Source organism: Coptis chinensis, chromosome 3 (assembly GCF_015680905.1).
Source record: "Coptis chinensis isolate HL-2020 chromosome 3, ASM1568090v1, whole genome shotgun sequence".
Taxonomy (NCBI): domain Eukaryota; kingdom Viridiplantae; phylum Streptophyta; class Magnoliopsida; order Ranunculales; family Ranunculaceae; genus Coptis; species Coptis chinensis.
In genome coordinates this window covers 114287146-114304294 of record NC_141458.1, presented here as the reverse complement: position 1 = coordinate 114304294, position 17149 = coordinate 114287146, and the positions used below count along the sequence as shown (strand labels likewise).

The following is a 17149-nucleotide window of genomic DNA, read 5'->3' as shown; positions in this document are numbered from 1 at the left end:
AGGCTTGGATTCAACCGTTACTGGATGTGAACCTATTCATAATTCATGTCCACGTGTAGATATTAGGAAAAGACTTGCATGAAATAAGCACCGAAGCACGGCTTTTGCCTGTTCGAGTATTCGATCGGTTAAATTGTAAATCAAACTATCAAAGTGGGTTGTTGAGATTTGAGGTATAAGCCTTTTTTATTAGAAAATAATTTCAAAAGGCAAAGCGGGTTGGTGAGGAAGACACATTGTCAATAAGAGCCATCATTATTTTAAGCTCATATCAGAACATTAAATTTAACTAATTTTCTCAACTAATCTATTAGACTAATGATCAACATGGACTTCAATCTCGGCAATGGATCTGAAATTGAAACCAGATTCAGAAAAACGTTAAGATGTAGGCCGTAGGCGTAGTGAGATCATATGGCCATATACAAACATCATAATTGCGCACATTCATCCATAAAATTTCTGACCCTTATGTCATCAGTAGGGCTTTACACTGTTCTTTTGTCTTATTTTGATAACAAAGTATTCCCATTTCCCAGTCTTCACCAAATTTGTACGTCTGGGAACAAATTATTCCGAATTCTGGCATGCATCGATCTTCAAAGTAGAAAGAAGGGATCCAAGACTCGTTTGCAGGTGGAGCTGAATGACAAGCGGAATGACTAAATTTATACACGTATGAATAACTATAGCCCTCAGACTAGATGCAAAGGCGAAGAGGTTTACACTATGGCTAACCATTTTTATCCGATCAAGTTTGCTTCTGACAGTAAAGCATATTACTGCAGTCAAACAAACCATAGCATAAGTAGTCCTAAGTCCTAACAAGAACCGGACTTTCTGCACACTCTCCACAGTTATCCCATTATGTCCCAGCATTCAGATGACAGGAATTAGATGACAGGAAGTAGAGCTTCAAGATGGAAACAACTAACAAATACTTCCAGTTGAAACTGTATTAACACGGTAGGCACACTATGCATGCTGGGTAAGTTAGGAATTACGCATAACGAGTCTGCATACAAAAAACCCGTCAATCTTGATGTAACAAATAACAACCACAGCTCCACTACAGCTCTAAAACAGAATGACGCCAAGGGTAGCATTCCTTCTGCTTAGAAGGCTGTCTAAGCAATGTATGTTTTTCTATCCACGGAGGAAAGGTCAATCCAATGTCGGCATGTTCTTACTGCATTGTCCTTGTATTTAATCACCAAGTACTAGTAAGATGCGTGATAGGCAACCACAACCTCAATTCAAATTTGGGGTTCATTCTCAAGACGAGAATCCTGAGATAGACGAATATTATATTACTTCCTAGCTCATTCACAAAAAGGGGCAGACGAGGGTCACTCTCGTCTAGTAGCTTGGTTCAGCATAATTTGAGCTACATGCATTTTCTCCCTTTAAATACTTACATCATTCTGATTCTTTTACAATTTGAAGCAGAATCCCTTATCCCTCTACTCGTCACTGAATAAGGTGCTGAAGCTGACCGCAAGGAGGGAGACTTGTCAATGTATGCAAATCGTTCACTACCATTCCAGTACAAAATAACTCGATTTGTGCAAGCATGTGACCAACTATCACCTGCACAGCACATACTCTTATTAGCATAAAGTAGCAGCAACGGTAACATGGATATTACCTTGCCATTCAAATCTATCTGCGGATTAAGGATATATCTTTGTAAAGAGTCGGCCTAATTCATGCAACATCCCATCTCACTCTATGACAACTATATTTTCTTTAAATCTTTATGTTAAGGTAGGAATTATGAAACGATTTTTTCCCAAATAAAATAGTTAGCCAAGAGCTGATGATGGAAAACCAGCATGATATAATGATAAGTGAGCAGACATCTTAACTAGGGTTTATTGAAGGACCAAGTTAAACTTACCTAGAGCAAGAGTTAGCTGGAATGAGCCTTCCGTGAACTTGGTCGTCACCTGGTTCAGTTGTACAACCTACAAGCCGGATATACACAAGAAAATTGGGAACACTAGATATCAGGGGGGAAAAAAGGAATCTGAAATTCAAGTATCAAGCAGAATAAACTAGATAGTTCATTTAACATTTCATGTCTTACAGGTTACAATTTCCATCAAACGGTTGTAAGATAATTTAGTTCAAGCTCTGGTATTATGATCACCAATTAAATTTTTTTTCATAGAGGTTCAAGCTTACTAAAATAATACCTTGCACACTAATGACCCGGTTCTTGTCTTGCCATAGCTCATCTCATCCTACCTTTTTGTTTGGTTATACTTAATAGTTATACTAAAAAAGAAATGTTGATGTGAGACGTTCAATTAAAAAGTAAAAGTACTACAAACAACCATGATGATTCAATGTCCAAGGTTTACTTCAAACAAGATGGCTAATTGATGATATTCTTCTAGGGTTTGAAGTTCATATGAAAAATGTATAAAATGCACAAAGTTAAATATTCAATCTCTACAAGGGAATGGCAGAAAAAGTTCAGGCTAGCTCTACTGACCAACCAATCTCAGATGAGATACACTACAATAACAGATAGAATCGTAGAAAGGACGAATCATTACCTTTTTTTTGTCATCTATATGCCACTGCATTTAAAAGGGTGAGACATGGGGATCATCATTATTCATGACACAACATATTAACCAAGATATAAATTGAAAAGAAAAGGCAAAAAGAATTTACTTGTTTAATTAGGTAAAAATGCATCTATACAGATGAAAACATGTATGATGTATCAACTACGGGTGGAAAATATGACGGGAAAATGAAGAAGCAGATAAACTAAGGTCTTCTCTTTAGAAAGAGTTATAGAAAACAAGAAGATTTACTTAGAACCAGATGGGGAAATGACACAGGTGGAAATATGTATCACGTACAGGTGGAAAATACAAAGGCTAAAGTAAAACATCAGAGAATAAGGGTTACGGTCTTACAGAATATAAGTAGAGAAAAAAACATGACTATTACATAGATTCATCATTTCAAGATGATGTTGACTCCATACTCCATTCTTTAGTTTCAATTTCATCGGTTTTCTTTTATTAACCAACATCGTCAGTCTGAAGCCAGTGAGGGGATACAATTTTAAAAGGACAAGGAACTTTTACTTACTGCCAAGCTAAACATTTTTGCAAGTTTCATCAACTTTAAAGCGATCCCACTAAGTACTCGAGTCCTAAGCGCCAAGTCATCAAAATCTTGGCGGAAGTGAAAAGTCACACTATCTATGATGACAATCTTCACCTGCAAAATGACAATATATGAAGTTGAATTACAAATCATAGTAATAGAATTCAGCATGGAAATTATCAGGATGATATGGCTGCAGTGACCAAAATGAATGTATTCAATTAATGAAAAGATGAAATGTACTAATATGCAGAAAAGATAAAGTGTGTGCTTCTTTCTGTTCCACCTAGGAAAGGAAATTACATTATATAAAATTTTGTAAAACAAGGGCTGTTTTGGATGTACAACATGTAAAAGCAAAACCAAAGAACAACACTTAATAGTAACTTCAATCATTCTCTGTATGCCAACCTAAAGAGTCGGTGCAAAAAAGGTGCTCCAGTGGTTCTTCATAATATCACTATCCCGATAGTTATGTCCCCATTAGGCTCCCTAATTTCGTAAATAAAGCTACAAATGCCAAAATAGCATGTTATGCGATAAATAGTACCATGCAACATTTAATGCTGTCCAATAAGTAATTTTTTACAGAGTATTTGAATAACATGTTCCGCTGCGCATCATTCATACTGTTGTGTGGCACTCTCTTCCTTACATGATATGGTACTGATGTGTTGGATCACTGTTATCTCAATTGAACTGTCATTTTCACTCCCTAATCAGTCCACCGCAATAAAAGATTATCGCAACTAAGTGGGTCTTAGGGGTAAATAAGTGCACTAACTTTAGAAGAGCAAGTACTAAAATAACATATTTATACAGAACTGACCACAGATATATGCAATCAAAGGGTGCCCATTAAGGTATGATACTGTACGCTGCCTAAACTTTCCAGCACTATAACTCAATTCTGAAGTTGGTAAGATGCTCATCTAAAATGTAGTATTGATCTTTTACCTACATCTCTATTCTCTGCAATGAACTTTTCCAGGTAGTTTATCAAAGCAATTTGCTCTGTGTAACTGCAGATTCGAAAATAGAATATATTTGACAAGAACGTTTTAGGTTGCATTTGATCTTTGCAAGCATGACCTTCAAGCAGGTCCTCTATGCATGCTTCAGCAATTTGAAACACACGTTCCACCATGAAACTTCCTTCTGTATCTGGACAACATGCAAGTGTGAGTATAATGCTCAAACTAAATTAGTGAGGATTGCCAAAAGGCGCATGCGGCATAAAGTATCATCACTTTGGACACTTACCAACATAAATTGCCTTTCCCCCTAGACCACCACAATCAACTGGAATCTGTACATTAACTGCAAGCTGGATCCTGTATAATCTACTAGTGCTTATCAAAGCTAACAGAAGCAGAAATCTAAAAGAATTACACTTCAAAAGCTATCCATACCCCAGTTGAGTTTTCCCAATGCCTGGTACTCCACCTGCACAGTAAGAAGAGTCAAAAGCTAAGCAATATGAAGCACAACATTAATATGAATAAAGTGAGACAACTAACCAATTTCAGTAACTTCCTTGCAACTTATTCCTCCACCTAAAATGTTATCCAGATCCTCACAAGAGGTTGTAATCCGAGTGCTGTACTCCTCCTCACTTAGCATTTCCCAGGCAGTCTGGGCACCTGTTTGAGAAAAGATACTGAAGATAAAATGATTGGTTACAATATGTTAGATACGCAAGGTACTCGAGTGACCCATGCAATCTGTTACAACCATGGCGCCTAAGTACACCAAGTCAGGCGTTTGAATATACAAAATATGTATAGCCACATAACAAATTTGATCTTTTTCGGAGACAATTAATTCTGAAGCTTGCACAGATTTTCTCAAAAATACTGATGAATGTTGGGTAAAAATGGCATTGCATTGGTGTGCAAATAAATAGGAGTTTAATGCTAAAGACAAGAGAGGTATATATCAACAAGTGTAAGGTAGAGGTGTGCAAATAAGGCATTACACTTATTTCAGTTTCATTTCAGTTTATTACTTTATTATACATGCACCTTTATACTTTACCAAAAAAAAAATGCACCTTTATAGTGCACATTTTGAAATGCATATGTTTATGCATAATCTGTGTGAGTGGGTGACTCTGTGTGCGTTTAGCAAGTTGTAATTTTCAATTTACCCATAGGTCATATCAAAAGATATCTATGCAGTGCTTCCCACTTGTTAGACCCATGATCCCTTTGCTGTACCTCTCACTTTAAGCTCAGGCTTTTAGAGCAAAGTAGTTCTCGAACATGGTCTCCAAGAGGTGGATCCTATGAGATATTGTATTCGAGACCAGAACTAGCATTTAGGGAAAGTGTTGTGGTGTGTGTTTGCCTGAAATAGTATTATCTAGTATAAGTGTATAACTGATTGATCGCCTTTTATCCCCATACAGGGAGAATAAGTGATATTATGCAATATGGATACAAACATTGGAATGCGAAACCATGAATATGACTACTTAAGAGATTTGTCTCTAGAAGCTAAATCATTACAAAAGAAGATGCCATCTGAATAAGATTGTGTATTCCACATGGATTACACATTTGGAATTTTTTCTATGACTAAACAATTCAAAGAGATACAGATTGACTAAAGAAGGGAAAGAAAATATTAAGATTGTGTCCGGCATCTCTGGGCAACTTTTGTACATAATACTCCAAGCTAATATTCGATGAAAATCTTAAAGATTTTTTCATTAACGTCAGAAAGCAAGCCATTCCCAGTACCGGCCCTATATAAACCCAGGAGGAGGTCACACATTTCCATCATCTATATTGAGCGCCCCGGTATCTTCGAGCAGGTTGCTTAGGTTAGTCTCACCACTGTCATTCATATTTGGGGAAAGCATATGTTTCTTTTGATACTGATATGCTGCAAATGTATTTGTACTCTCTCATATTATATCTAATTTACTCAGAGGTAACTACCATTTCAGACTTTCAATCTATAACTATATGCATGAACATCTTCATTACCATCATTCTAGGCGGCACAATAGAAAATGCATGTCATAAGGATTATCTAATTTATGTCTTTACATTTTTGTTTGAAGAGCTTAGGGAGGTTCGGTTCTATAGTCAAAGACTCAAAGCTAATATATCATACATAAATATGTAAAAGAATAACTTTAGCTCTAATCTGTCTATGTCAATTACACCTTTTGCTTTTCTTTGTTATAAGTATTATGATCAGGGAACAAGAAATAGTCAAGTTCTTCTAAGAAACCTACATATTCTAATAATTCAGAATGGGGTGTTCTACCTCCAACAATGAGGAACATATGGCTAACATTGATATTGACGCACTGGGGGTGAGGAACAGGATGATAGTGCTTAGTGTTGATGTTATCTCACTACCCTCAACGATTCTCAGAGGATTTCTCAGAGCACTTGGAGCTAATGTTCAAGAAGTCGAGGACGGTTTTGAAGCCATTACTGTATGCCAATCTGGAGTAGCTTTTAAAGCGATTTTCATTAACATGGACTTCCCATACAATGAGGGGGCTCAGGTATAAACTTTTACGCTATCACTATATGGTCAATGTCATGTCAGTTTGATTTAGGTTCCTGCAATAGTTTTCAATATATAAATCTGCCAATAATTTTGTTGTAAGAATACAAACCGTGGACACATTCAAAAGAATTAAGGGATTATTTTGTCTTAAACACATTTAATCTTACCGTTAATGGGATGATTAGTCTTAAACATTACTTTCTCAAAGATTTTTTTTAATGTTTGGTTAACTAACAAATCTTCATTATTGATATTTAGTAGAAATTTAAGTAATTAGAATCACAATATTTCAAAAACGTAAATACTCCATCAATTCCTCTTTTCTTTTCTCACCACATGTCTATATATTCCCACACTTTCTACTTTTGACATTGTCTAGTTACTTCTAACTAATTTTGTTTCTATCTTGTAGACTGTTAAGTTTCTTCGTGAAATGGGAATCCGCAGCAAGTTAGTTGGTGTGACAGCTCACCAAAACGATATGATACCAGAATTTATGCAAGCTGGTTTGGATTATTGCATGGAGATGCCCGTGCAAATTGAAACTGTTTCTATGGTCCTTCGCGAAATCGAGGAGGACGATTAAGATAAAACTATCTTATGATTTTAAGTCTAGACATTATATAAGTCTAGCATAAATAAATAAACAAACAAACAAACGTTTCATTTACTAAATTGCCCTCTCCTTTTATATTTATGTCGTGCTGTTGAATTCGTGTATGATGAAATTACTGACTAGAAAAATTAAGTAAAAAAAAACGTACCAGTAACAATTGCGTTGGTTTTGCTGTTGTTAGTAATAATGAGTGGGTCAAAGCGGTGAGAGTGTGAAGCGATTTTGAGAATCTCAACGGCTTCGTCATGAGAAACATTTAAATCTGGTAGAGTGAAAAATTATTATTTGAAATTACTAATTTTCATAAAATAGTTTTAGTGGCGCGTGTTTACCTCGTGCGAGGTGAGATGGAGAGATTGAAGAGAGAGATGAGATGGTTGTGTAACCAGCTGAAACTAGCTTTGATCTTTGGGATGGTGAGAGTGGTAGACAACTTACTTCCATTTCCTTTTTATTTTTCCACTTTTTTGGCACTAGGGATTTGGGGATGGAGACTATTTTTTTTCCCGCTCAGGAAATGAAAATAGCTATTACGCACTGGAGCCTGGCCCGTTTAAGATTGGGCTTAGGGTTGGGCCTCATGGACTTGTGAAAATATCAAAATAGTAGAAGGAAATGGAATATGTCGGGACTCGGGGTAGCAATGTAGCATTGCTCTTTGGCTTTGAAAGCTTCAAAAATCCGACCACCAAACACCAATTGAGTGCATTTTTTGTGAATCTCGAGTCTCGACAAACATATCGAAATGTGCATTTTCTTTTCACCACAGTCCGAAATGTGAACGATAGCACCCCCACAGTTTAGACATTTTAGCCCAGGCTTGAGTCCGTTGTAAGCCCATCAGAGAATGGGCCGTTCTGTGTCACCTTAAAAAGCCTTACCTCCAGGGACAGGGAAATACTTCGGTCGCCGTTTGCTGGAGATACTTGTGCAATTTAAGTGCCAAGTTAGTCTGTTAGTTATAATGGAAAACTACATTCTCCGTTATTTGACCAATGAGAATATGAGATGTTTGTCTATAACTTTTTCCCAAAGCGTAAAAAATATGCAAAACAAATTTTACTACCACTTCTGATGATGAACAGTCATTTGGTTGCAACTATTGAATTTTGAATATACTGCATGACCGCGGCGTCGAGATAAATATAAATAAAATGTCCAAAGTGTAAAAACATGTAGCATTCAAAATTTCAAATCCTTCCGAATCAACATGTCGCATTCAAACCGTCATAATTTTTCACATCCAAACTTGAAAAGATATTTTCTTTAGAAGTTCGAGTCACCTTCATGTCCTAGATCACATATCAAAAGCAGATATCTTCATTAGATTTGCCATTTGTCCAACCACCAATACACCCCCACCTAGGGCAGATATTCGGGTTATGGCTATATCCGAATCCGAATCGAATAGTTTTATTATCCCATTTAATATCCAACCACCAATACACCCCCCGACGGATAACACTAAAATTCCCCACTATATCCGAATCCGAATTCTATCTAAATAAATCAACCCTGCTTTTCGGCATTCCCCTGTCAACAATCTTATTCCTCTGCTTTTGGCATGTCAACAATCTCCTTTCGAAGCCAATGTTTTTTAAGAACCTTCTTTTGCACCTTAATGTCCATATATGCCAAATAACTGTGGCTCCACAAAAATAATCCTGTTCATCTTTTTTGTGTTTGATGCAGCCTTTCTGAATTCATACAATCATTTAAATGTGGAAATAACACTCTCTCTGTACCATGTTGTAGACACCGTATTCCTGACATAGGAGATGATAGGTGGTAAGTGGGCCAGAGGCAATTTAAGAAGAAGGAGACCTGTTGCAGTGGATCAGGTTCGTGGAACCCTAACCGCTACAAAACCGCCGTGACATGTAGGGGAACAGGGGACGCTAGATTAAAGAGAGATGGACGGATGACAAGAGGCGGTTAGAAAAAAGGAAAGAAGAAGGTGATAAAAGAAGTCAGAAAGGTGAAAGAAAAGAAAAAAAGAAGAAGAGAGAGAGTGAGAGAAAGAGAGATTTGTAAGTTTATAGGTTGTAATTTTTGTTAACACATTTGGCGCCATCTGTGGGGAATAGCGAAAATGGCCACCATAGCAAAAAAAAGCAGTAGGAAGACCTAGGAAAGATGTGGTTCGAGAAACGGAAGAAGAAGTAGCGAGCGTAGAGATAGAAGGAGTAGGGGAAGAAGAGACAGCAGAGGTAGCGACGGATGCCACCAGACTCCTTCAAGAGGAGATAGTCAGGTTATGTAATGAGAATGATGGGCTGAGGAAAGAAAGGGAGGCCACCCAGGTCGAAACAGAGCGGAGGGATCTGCAAGGCAGTGAAATGGAGGGAGAGAATAAAGAATTTCCACCCGTGGGCGTGGAACAACCAGCCGAGCATCACCTGGAGGGTTATCTGAGCGATGATTGAAAAATAGGGAAGCGAATCGGGGCAGAGAAAGTGAACCGAACGAGTCGCGGCGCAGAAAAGAGGTTCGCGAAGTCTCAATAAGAATCCATTGGCAGATTCGATTTGGAATTTTGAAGTGCCTAAGAGGTTCAGCCAACCACGGTTTGAAAGGTATGATGGGAAAAGAGACCCGACATATCATCTGCATCACTTCCGACAACAGATGTTGTTATGGCAGGAAGGCAAATATGATGGACTCCGATGCATGATGTTCCCAGCAAGTCTTAAGGGAGGAGCCTCAGACTGGTATTACAGGTTAGCATCGAGGAGCATCAGCAGATTTGAAGAGTTAGAGCGTGCCTTTGTCGATCACTTCATACACCAGAAGCGAAGGGTGGTCGATATCGCGGCTCTATTCAATATCAAGCAGAGGTCTACGGAATCATTGAGGGAGTTTTGTGTAGATTCAAAGAAGAGACACTGAGAGTGGAAAATTTGGATGAACATACAGCGGTTATAGCCTTCCAACATGGGTTAAGGCAAGGAACGAGAGTCCATGAGTCGGTTTCCAAGATTGAAATCACCACTTTGCACCTCTGTACCCGAAGGTAGAAAAATACATACGATATGAGGACATAATGCAGAGAAACGCAAAGGAACAGAAGAGATCGGGGAAGGCAATATAGGTTGTGGACAAAGATGACCAGAGGGATAAGAGTAGAAGAGAGGAAAGAGAAAAGATTTCATACAGAGGGCAGAGCGGGGGACCAGAGAGAACTGATGATCGTGGTAGGAGGGACATTCGGGAAAGGAAACAGTACCGCGAGATAAAGCAAACTCCGCTTAACAGGCCTCTAGAGGAGATCTTGCCGCTAATTAAGGGGCTGCAGTACTATGAAGGTCCGCTGAACACGCCCGGGAGAGATAGAAGGGAAACCATTTTGGCGATATCATCGATCCGGAACCACGAATAACAAATGAATGCTATGCATTGAAGTGGTTGGTGGAGAGGATGATTGAAAAGGGAATGCTTTCGAGAGAATTGGTCCGAAAAGCGGCAAAGGCGAGGTTTGCCGCGACCGCAAGAATCTTAGGTACTATCAACGTTATTTTTAGCAGGGAAACACTTGGGAGGAATGTACCCCGTGAAAAGATCAGAAAGACAGCAAGTCTGCGGCAGGTCAATGAAGTGGTAAGCATACTGCGGTTAGTCAGTGGAACCGTGAAGGACAATGAAACCATAATGTTCACCCCAAAGGACCTGGAGTTAGTAATTTCACCGCATGAAGATGCGTTGGTAATCACTATAGCAATGGGAAACTATCTGGTAAAGAGGGTGTTGATAGACTGCGGAAGTTCAGTAGATCTACTATTCAAAGGAGCCATGGAGGAAATGGACATCGATAGAGACCAGATGAAAGCACCACAAACGAATTTGTTCGGGTTCAACGGCAGTATGACCGAGCCTATGAGGGAACTAGTTTTACCAGTACGTGACTGCTAGTCCAACGACTGTATTCACCAGGTTCATGGTGGTGGACACAAACTCCCAGTACAATGCAATACTAGGGAGGCGATGGATTCATGAGATGAGGGTAATTCCATCGAGATATTACCAGGTAATACGGTTCCCCACAAATGGAGGGATGTATGAGATAAGAGGGGATCAAGTGGCCGCGCAGAATATCCACCAGGTGACAGTAAAGAATATGATCCGAGGAATAAAGGGGGAGGGCGCGGCTCAGGAGCCGGGAGCGGCATAGCAATTACAAGAAGCTGATTTAGCGGCAATATACGAGCCTCCACCTGGACCGAAAACTTTAGATGAGATTGAGATAGTGAACCTGGGGGTAGGAGACGCGGAAAAATTTACTTCGGTGGGATCTGAGTTGCTAGACATATGGAAAGATAAGCTAGTACAGTTTTTTGTCAGAGAATAAGGATATATTTGCATGGGTGATTGAGGATATTACAGGGTTAGATCCAGAGTTTGCCTGTCATCGTCTCCATATGAATGAAAATGCTAAGCCGATAAGAAGAAAATGAGAAGCGTGAGGCCGAAGTACACTGAATATATTCGCGAAGAAGTTACAAGATTGAAAGGGGCCGGGATAATTAGAGATGTTGAGTTCGCGGAATGGTTGTCGAATGTGGTCGCGGTACCAAAGAAGAATGGCAAGATTAGGATGTGTGTTGACTTTACGGACGTCAACAGAGAATGTCCTAAAGATTGTTACCCAATGCCTCGGGTAGATGAGCTGGTAGACAGAACGGCAGGGTTCAAGATATTTTCATTTATGGACGCGTCCATGGGTTACAATCAGGTCGCGATGTATGGGCCAGATCAGGAGAAGACCACCTTCGTGGTGGAAGGTGGTACCTGCTGCTATACGAAGATGTCATTTGGGTTAAAGAATGTTGGGGCCACATTTTAGCGGTTAGGGGAAAAAATGTTTGAGAATAAGATTCGGAAAGGGATGGAAATTTATATAGACGATATGGTGGAAAAAATCATGTCAGAACAAGAGCACTTAGAGGGACTCCAGGAGACTTTCCACATATTACGGAGGTATAAACTGAAGCTCAACCCTAAGAAATGCACTTTCGGGGTAACTTCTGGAAAATTCTTGGGATACATAGTAACATATCACTAAATAGAAGCGAATCCCCAATAGATTAGATCACTGATAGATATGGCGTCCCCTTAGAACGTGAAAGAAGTGCAACGGCTAGCTGGAAGGGTCGCGGCATTGAACCGATTTATTTCAAAATTGTCGGATAAATGCCGACCGCTGTATCGTTTGTTGAGAAAAACTCTAGATTTCCAATGGACAGCGGAGTGTGAAGAGGCCTTTCAGGAGTGGAAGAGTTATTTGGGAAAAGCACCTTTGCTATCACGGCTGGAACAAGGGGAGAAGCTGTTTTTGTATCTGGGAGTTTCAGAGTACGCAGTGAGTTCAATATTAGTACGAGTGGTGGAAAAGGTAGAAAGGCTAGTTTACTTCCAGAGTAAAACCATGCTGGACGCGGAAACCCGATACAGCAGAATAGAAAAAGTATGCTTTGGCCTTGATATTTTCGGCCTTAAAGTTGAAGCCATACTTCGAGTCCCATTCAATGGTGGTAATAACTAATTTGCCATTAAAGCAAACGTTGAAAGCAGACAAATCAGGCAGAATGCTAAAGTGGGCGGTGATGCTCAGTTGCTATGAGATTCAATACCAGATTTGAACTGCAGAAAAGGCACAAGCCATGGCAGAGTTTTTGGCGGAATTTCCAGCCGAGGACCCAACTTGGGGAAAATAAATGGTCATGGAACAGGAAGGGGAGCTGAACCGCGATCCTTTGGATCCTTGGGACCCGCATAATGGATGGAGAGTTTTCGTGGATGGATCCGCGACAGATATAGGGAATGGGATTGGAGTCGTACTGGTGACGCCGGAGAACAATCGGCTAGAGTTGTCGATGAAATTGGGATTCACGGCTTCTAATAACGAGTCTGAATATGAGGCAGTGATAGCAAGTTTGGATCTTGCTAAAGATCTGTGGGTAAGTGAATTGTCTGTTTACTCGGATTCAAACTTAGTAATTTGTCAGATGAATGGAGGATTTATGGCTCGTTGCCCAAGGATGGCGAAGTACCTAGAAGTCCTACAAAGAAAAGCAAGCAAGTTTGACAAGATTAGGTTTGCACATCTTGGCCGCGGTGAAAACAGACATGCCGATGCATTGGCTTATGTGGCCGCAGTACTTTCTGGAACAGAGGGTCGATCAATTGAAGTGAGGGTGTTAAGTAGACCAAGTACTTCAAAGGAGGAAGGCGTTTGGCTTATGACCGAGAAAGATCAGGGATGGATGACACCCATTAAAACATTCCTGAAGGGAATAGAAATAGAAGACAGACACGAGAGATGAAGAATGGAACAAACGAGTCAAAGATACACATTGCTCGAAGGGGATTTGTATAAAAGGAACTTCAACGGACCGACGTTGAAATGCATAGCGCCGTCGCAGATACAGGAAGTTTTAGCTGAGATACACGAAGGGGATTGCGGTAGTCATTCGGCGGGGAGTACAACGACCCACAGATTAATATCACAGGGGTACTTTTGGCCACATATGAAGAGAGATGCCACAGCGTATACCAAGAAATGTGAGAAGTGCTAGAGATTTGCACCACTCATACATTCGCCAGCGGAGCCGTTACATAACGTGTTCAGTCCTTGGCCATTCGCCATGTGGGCATTGGATATAGTTGGGCCGCTGCCCATGGCAAGTGACAAAAGAAGGTTCATGTTGGCCGCTACTGATTATTTCACCAAGTGGGTAGAGGGAGTAGCGTTGAAACAAGTTAAGAAAGAAAATGTGAAGAAGTTTCTTTGGGAGAACATCATATGTAGGTTCGGGTTACCAGACACAATCATCGCGGATAATGGAACCCAATTTACTGGGGGAAAGGTGCGAGAGTTCCTACAAGCATTTAAAGTGAAACAGGGGTTCTCAGCACCATATAATCCAGAAGAAAATGGGAAAGCAGAATCTTTAAACAAAATCATAATGGATAATATAAAGAGAAAATTGGAGGAGCGGAAAGGGGCATGGGCTGACGAACTGAATCACGTACTCTGGGCATACCGCACCACTCCGCGAACCTCGACTAATGAGTCACCGTTCGCAATGACGTATGGGGTAGAGACAGTCATACCAGTGGAAATGATAGTATCTACGACCAGAACTAAAGCGGTCGAAATGGGAAAGAATGAGAGGATATTAGCTAGTGAGCTAAACCTCATAGAAGAAAAAAGAGAAATAGCCCGCATACGCTTGGAGGAATATCATCGGAGGTTACAGCGGCAATATGACAAGAGAGTGAAGCCGCGCACCTTTGAAGTTGGAGAGTTGGTTCTGCGGCGCGTTACACCAGCCACGAGAATTGAGAATGAGGGTAAACTGGGGCCCAACTGGGAAGGACCCTATGTGGCGATGGAAAAGGGTATTTTTGGAACTTATCGATTGCAAACTTCAGCTGGGGTGAAGATCGAGAAACTTTGGAACATTAGAATGTTAAAAAAAATTCCATGTATGAGATGAGGATTGTTAATTTTGTTTACTTATCATATAATAAAGCGCACTTCTTCCATATGTCTTGTGAATATGAACAAAGGAACACAACTGGCTTGGGAGCAAACTTAAAAGCCCCCACAGCGAAGGGGATGAGCCTTTCGCGGACACTGGTCCGAATCAAACTGGGGCAAATTGAGCTGCCCCATAGGCTTCACAGCCACCCAAGGACAGCGGGGAGGGATGACCCCTTCGTGGACTAAGATGCGAATCAAACTGGGGGCAAACTGAGATGCCCCACAGGCTTCACAGCCATCCAAAGACAGCGGGGGGGATGAGCCCTTCGCGAACAGTAATCCGAATCAAACTGGGGCAAACTGAGCTGCCCCACAGGCTTCACAGTCATCCAAAGACAACGGGGGGGATGAGCCCTTCGCGGACTATAGTCCGAATCAAAGCTGGCAACCGAAGCCGCCCCTACGCCTTCCACACCACCCAAGGACAGCGAGGGGGATGAGCCCTTCGCAGACTGAGATCCGAATCAAACTGGGGGCAAACTGAGACGCCCCACTGGCTTCACAGCCATCCAAGGATAGCGGGGGATGAGCCCTTCGCGGACTATAGGCCGAATCAAACTGGGGAAAACTGAGCTGCCCCATAGGCTCCACAGCCATCCAAAGACAGTGGGGGGGATGGAGCCCTTTGCGGACTAAGATCCGAATCAAACTGGGGGCAAAATGAGTTGCCCCACAGGCTTCACAGCCATCCAAGGACAGCGGGGAGGATGAAACCTTCGCGGACTATTGTCCGAATCAAACTTGGGGCAGACTGAGCTGTCCCCGCATGGCTTCACAGCCACCCAAAGACGGATAAAATGAAGTAAAAAGATATAGGACATTGTGCACTACTAAGTGAGTTAAGCTTTCAGTTGCAAAATGGGGGGAAATATGGTAAAATTTGAAGTTCAAAGGACCATGAGTTGTAACCTGCTGGGATTACCCAGAAATCCAAGAAAAATTTATATAAATAACGCAAAATGAGTAATAGTCAAAGTATATCAAGTGCAAAGAACAAAAGTACAAAGTTCATTCAACATTCTGATCTTCAGGGACATGCTCATGCTCCCCCATCGGCTGACCTTCAAACACATCCTTCTGTGAAGAGACCTCAATCACATCCCCCACAATTGTAATATCATCATCCTTAGCAATGGGGGAAGTGACCGCGTTGTTGGTGGATATGGGTAGCACATGCATAGCAGAATCGGATGGCGCCAACGTTTGAGTATCAATGACTGGAGGCGGAATTACTATAGGGGGCAGGGGAAGAAGGCGACCAGCAACAGTGAGCTCTTCAAGTTGTTGCTTCAGTGCACGTCCAATCTTCTTCTCAGCTAGGACTCGAAAGCGGTCAGCGGCATCCTTCAAAGCTTTGTCCACAGCAGCCTGAGTGGAAAGCCTGTCCGCCTCCCTTTGACTCTCCATTTTGGAAGCGACCCCGATACATAATCGCGGTGCTTATCATCAGCTTGTTAGAGCGCTTTCTGAGCCTTCATTGCCACGATGCACAGATCATCTCGATCCTTCTCCAGCTTGGTATACTTCGTTTTCCAGCTATCAGGACCATTAATCTTCTGCTTCGCGATCTCCAAAGAGTCCAATGTACTAGTCAAGCCGCGCACTACATACCCAATGTCCAGGCTCAGCTGAAAAACAATATTCCTTAGCAACGAATGTAGTGGATTTGGGAGAAAAATAAATAAGAGGAACCTACCTTTTCCCAACCGGTATAGATAGCCGATCTGTGAGAGGCGAAAGAGCCAGAATCGCCATATGCTTGATCTTTGGGAAGATGTGAGTTAAAAAATAGAGACACTGCAACAGCTGGGTTATCCAAGGCTGAGTCGCGGATAGTTAAATCGCGATCTCTAGCCTTAAATCTAGGTTGCTAGACTTCAACTTTATCAGAGGGCAGGGAACCCGAGGCAGTGGGTTCCTTCCCATGACGCCGCCCTGGAGCTAGTGGCGTGGCGGTGCAGTGAGGGGGGTCAGATACGCCCAGAGGTGTAGTCCTGACCTTTTTCGCGGGCGGACTCTTGGCCACCACTTCTACAGCCTCGTCACCATCGGAGTCGCTGTCCCACAATTTGAGCTTATTTGTTGCCAAAGCAGCGACAAACTCAATAGAAGGAGGAGGAACAATATCGTCTTCCCAGTCAGCTAACGCAGAAAACGAAGAGGGGGCGGTATGAGGGGTAGAGGAGCGGGATTGAGCGGCGGCGGCTCTTTGGGCAACGACTTTGGAGTGGTAAATCTTGGTGGTGTATTTGAAGGATTTGTGGGGCTTTCTTTTAGGGAGTGGGGAGGATTTGGGTTTTCTTTCTTTTGGAGGCGGCAAGCGATAG

The 17149-nt window shown here is 41.4% G+C and overlaps 2 protein-coding genes across 3 annotated transcripts; one reads left to right on the top strand and one right to left on the bottom strand.

The window, feature by feature from the left end:
- Window positions 1-1295: 1295 nt before the first annotated feature.
- RAD51C (RAS associated with diabetes protein 51C) lies at window positions 1296-7797 on the bottom strand. Of its 2 annotated transcripts, none has more exons than XM_086596220.1 (9): window positions 7612-7797; window positions 7428-7541; window positions 4653-4775; window positions 4545-4578; window positions 4396-4475; window positions 4094-4296; window positions 3115-3246; window positions 1901-1967; window positions 1296-1590 (listed from the first exon to the last, which is right to left on the bottom strand). In XM_086596220.1, exons 1-9 carry the CDS (start codon window positions 7721-7723, stop codon window positions 1415-1417), a joined length of 1041 nt encoding a protein of 346 aa, XP_086452346.1. In that variant the 5' UTR covers window positions 7724-7797; the 3' UTR covers window positions 1296-1414. The 2 variants fall into 2 exon arrangements, with proteins under 2 accessions (XP_086452346.1, XP_086452347.1); XM_086596221.1 differs by having other exon boundaries at window positions 4396-4466.
- Window positions 7798-10696: 2899 nt separating this feature from the next.
- Window positions 10697-11188, top strand: LOC147513209 (uncharacterized). The gene has a single exon (XM_086598875.1). The coding sequence runs from the start codon at window positions 10697-10699 to the stop codon at window positions 11186-11188; it is 492 nt and encodes a 163-aa protein (XP_086455001.1).
- The last annotated feature ends 5961 nt before the right edge of the window (window positions 11189-17149 follow it).

What these genes read in the sequence shown, in the direction of transcription:
- RAD51C (XM_086596220.1), bottom strand. Translation starts at nt 7,723, where the DNA reads ATGGAAGTAAGTTGTCTACCACTCTCACCATCCCAAAGATCAAAGCTA. An exon ending in TCATTGCAGAGAATAGAGAT is followed by an intron (nt 3,247 to 4,093) that starts GTAGGTAAAAGA and finishes GTCATTTTGCAG; the next exon opens with GTGAAGATTGTCATCATAGA. An exon ending in CAAAAATGTTTAGCTTGGCA is followed by an intron (nt 1,968 to 3,114) that starts GTAAGTAAAAGT and finishes TCCGGCTTGTAG; the next exon opens with GTTGTACAACTGAACCAGGT.
- LOC147513209 (XM_086598875.1), top strand. Translation starts at nt 10,697, where the DNA reads ATGATTGAAAAGGGAATGCTTTCGAGAGAATTGGTCCGAAAAGCGGCA.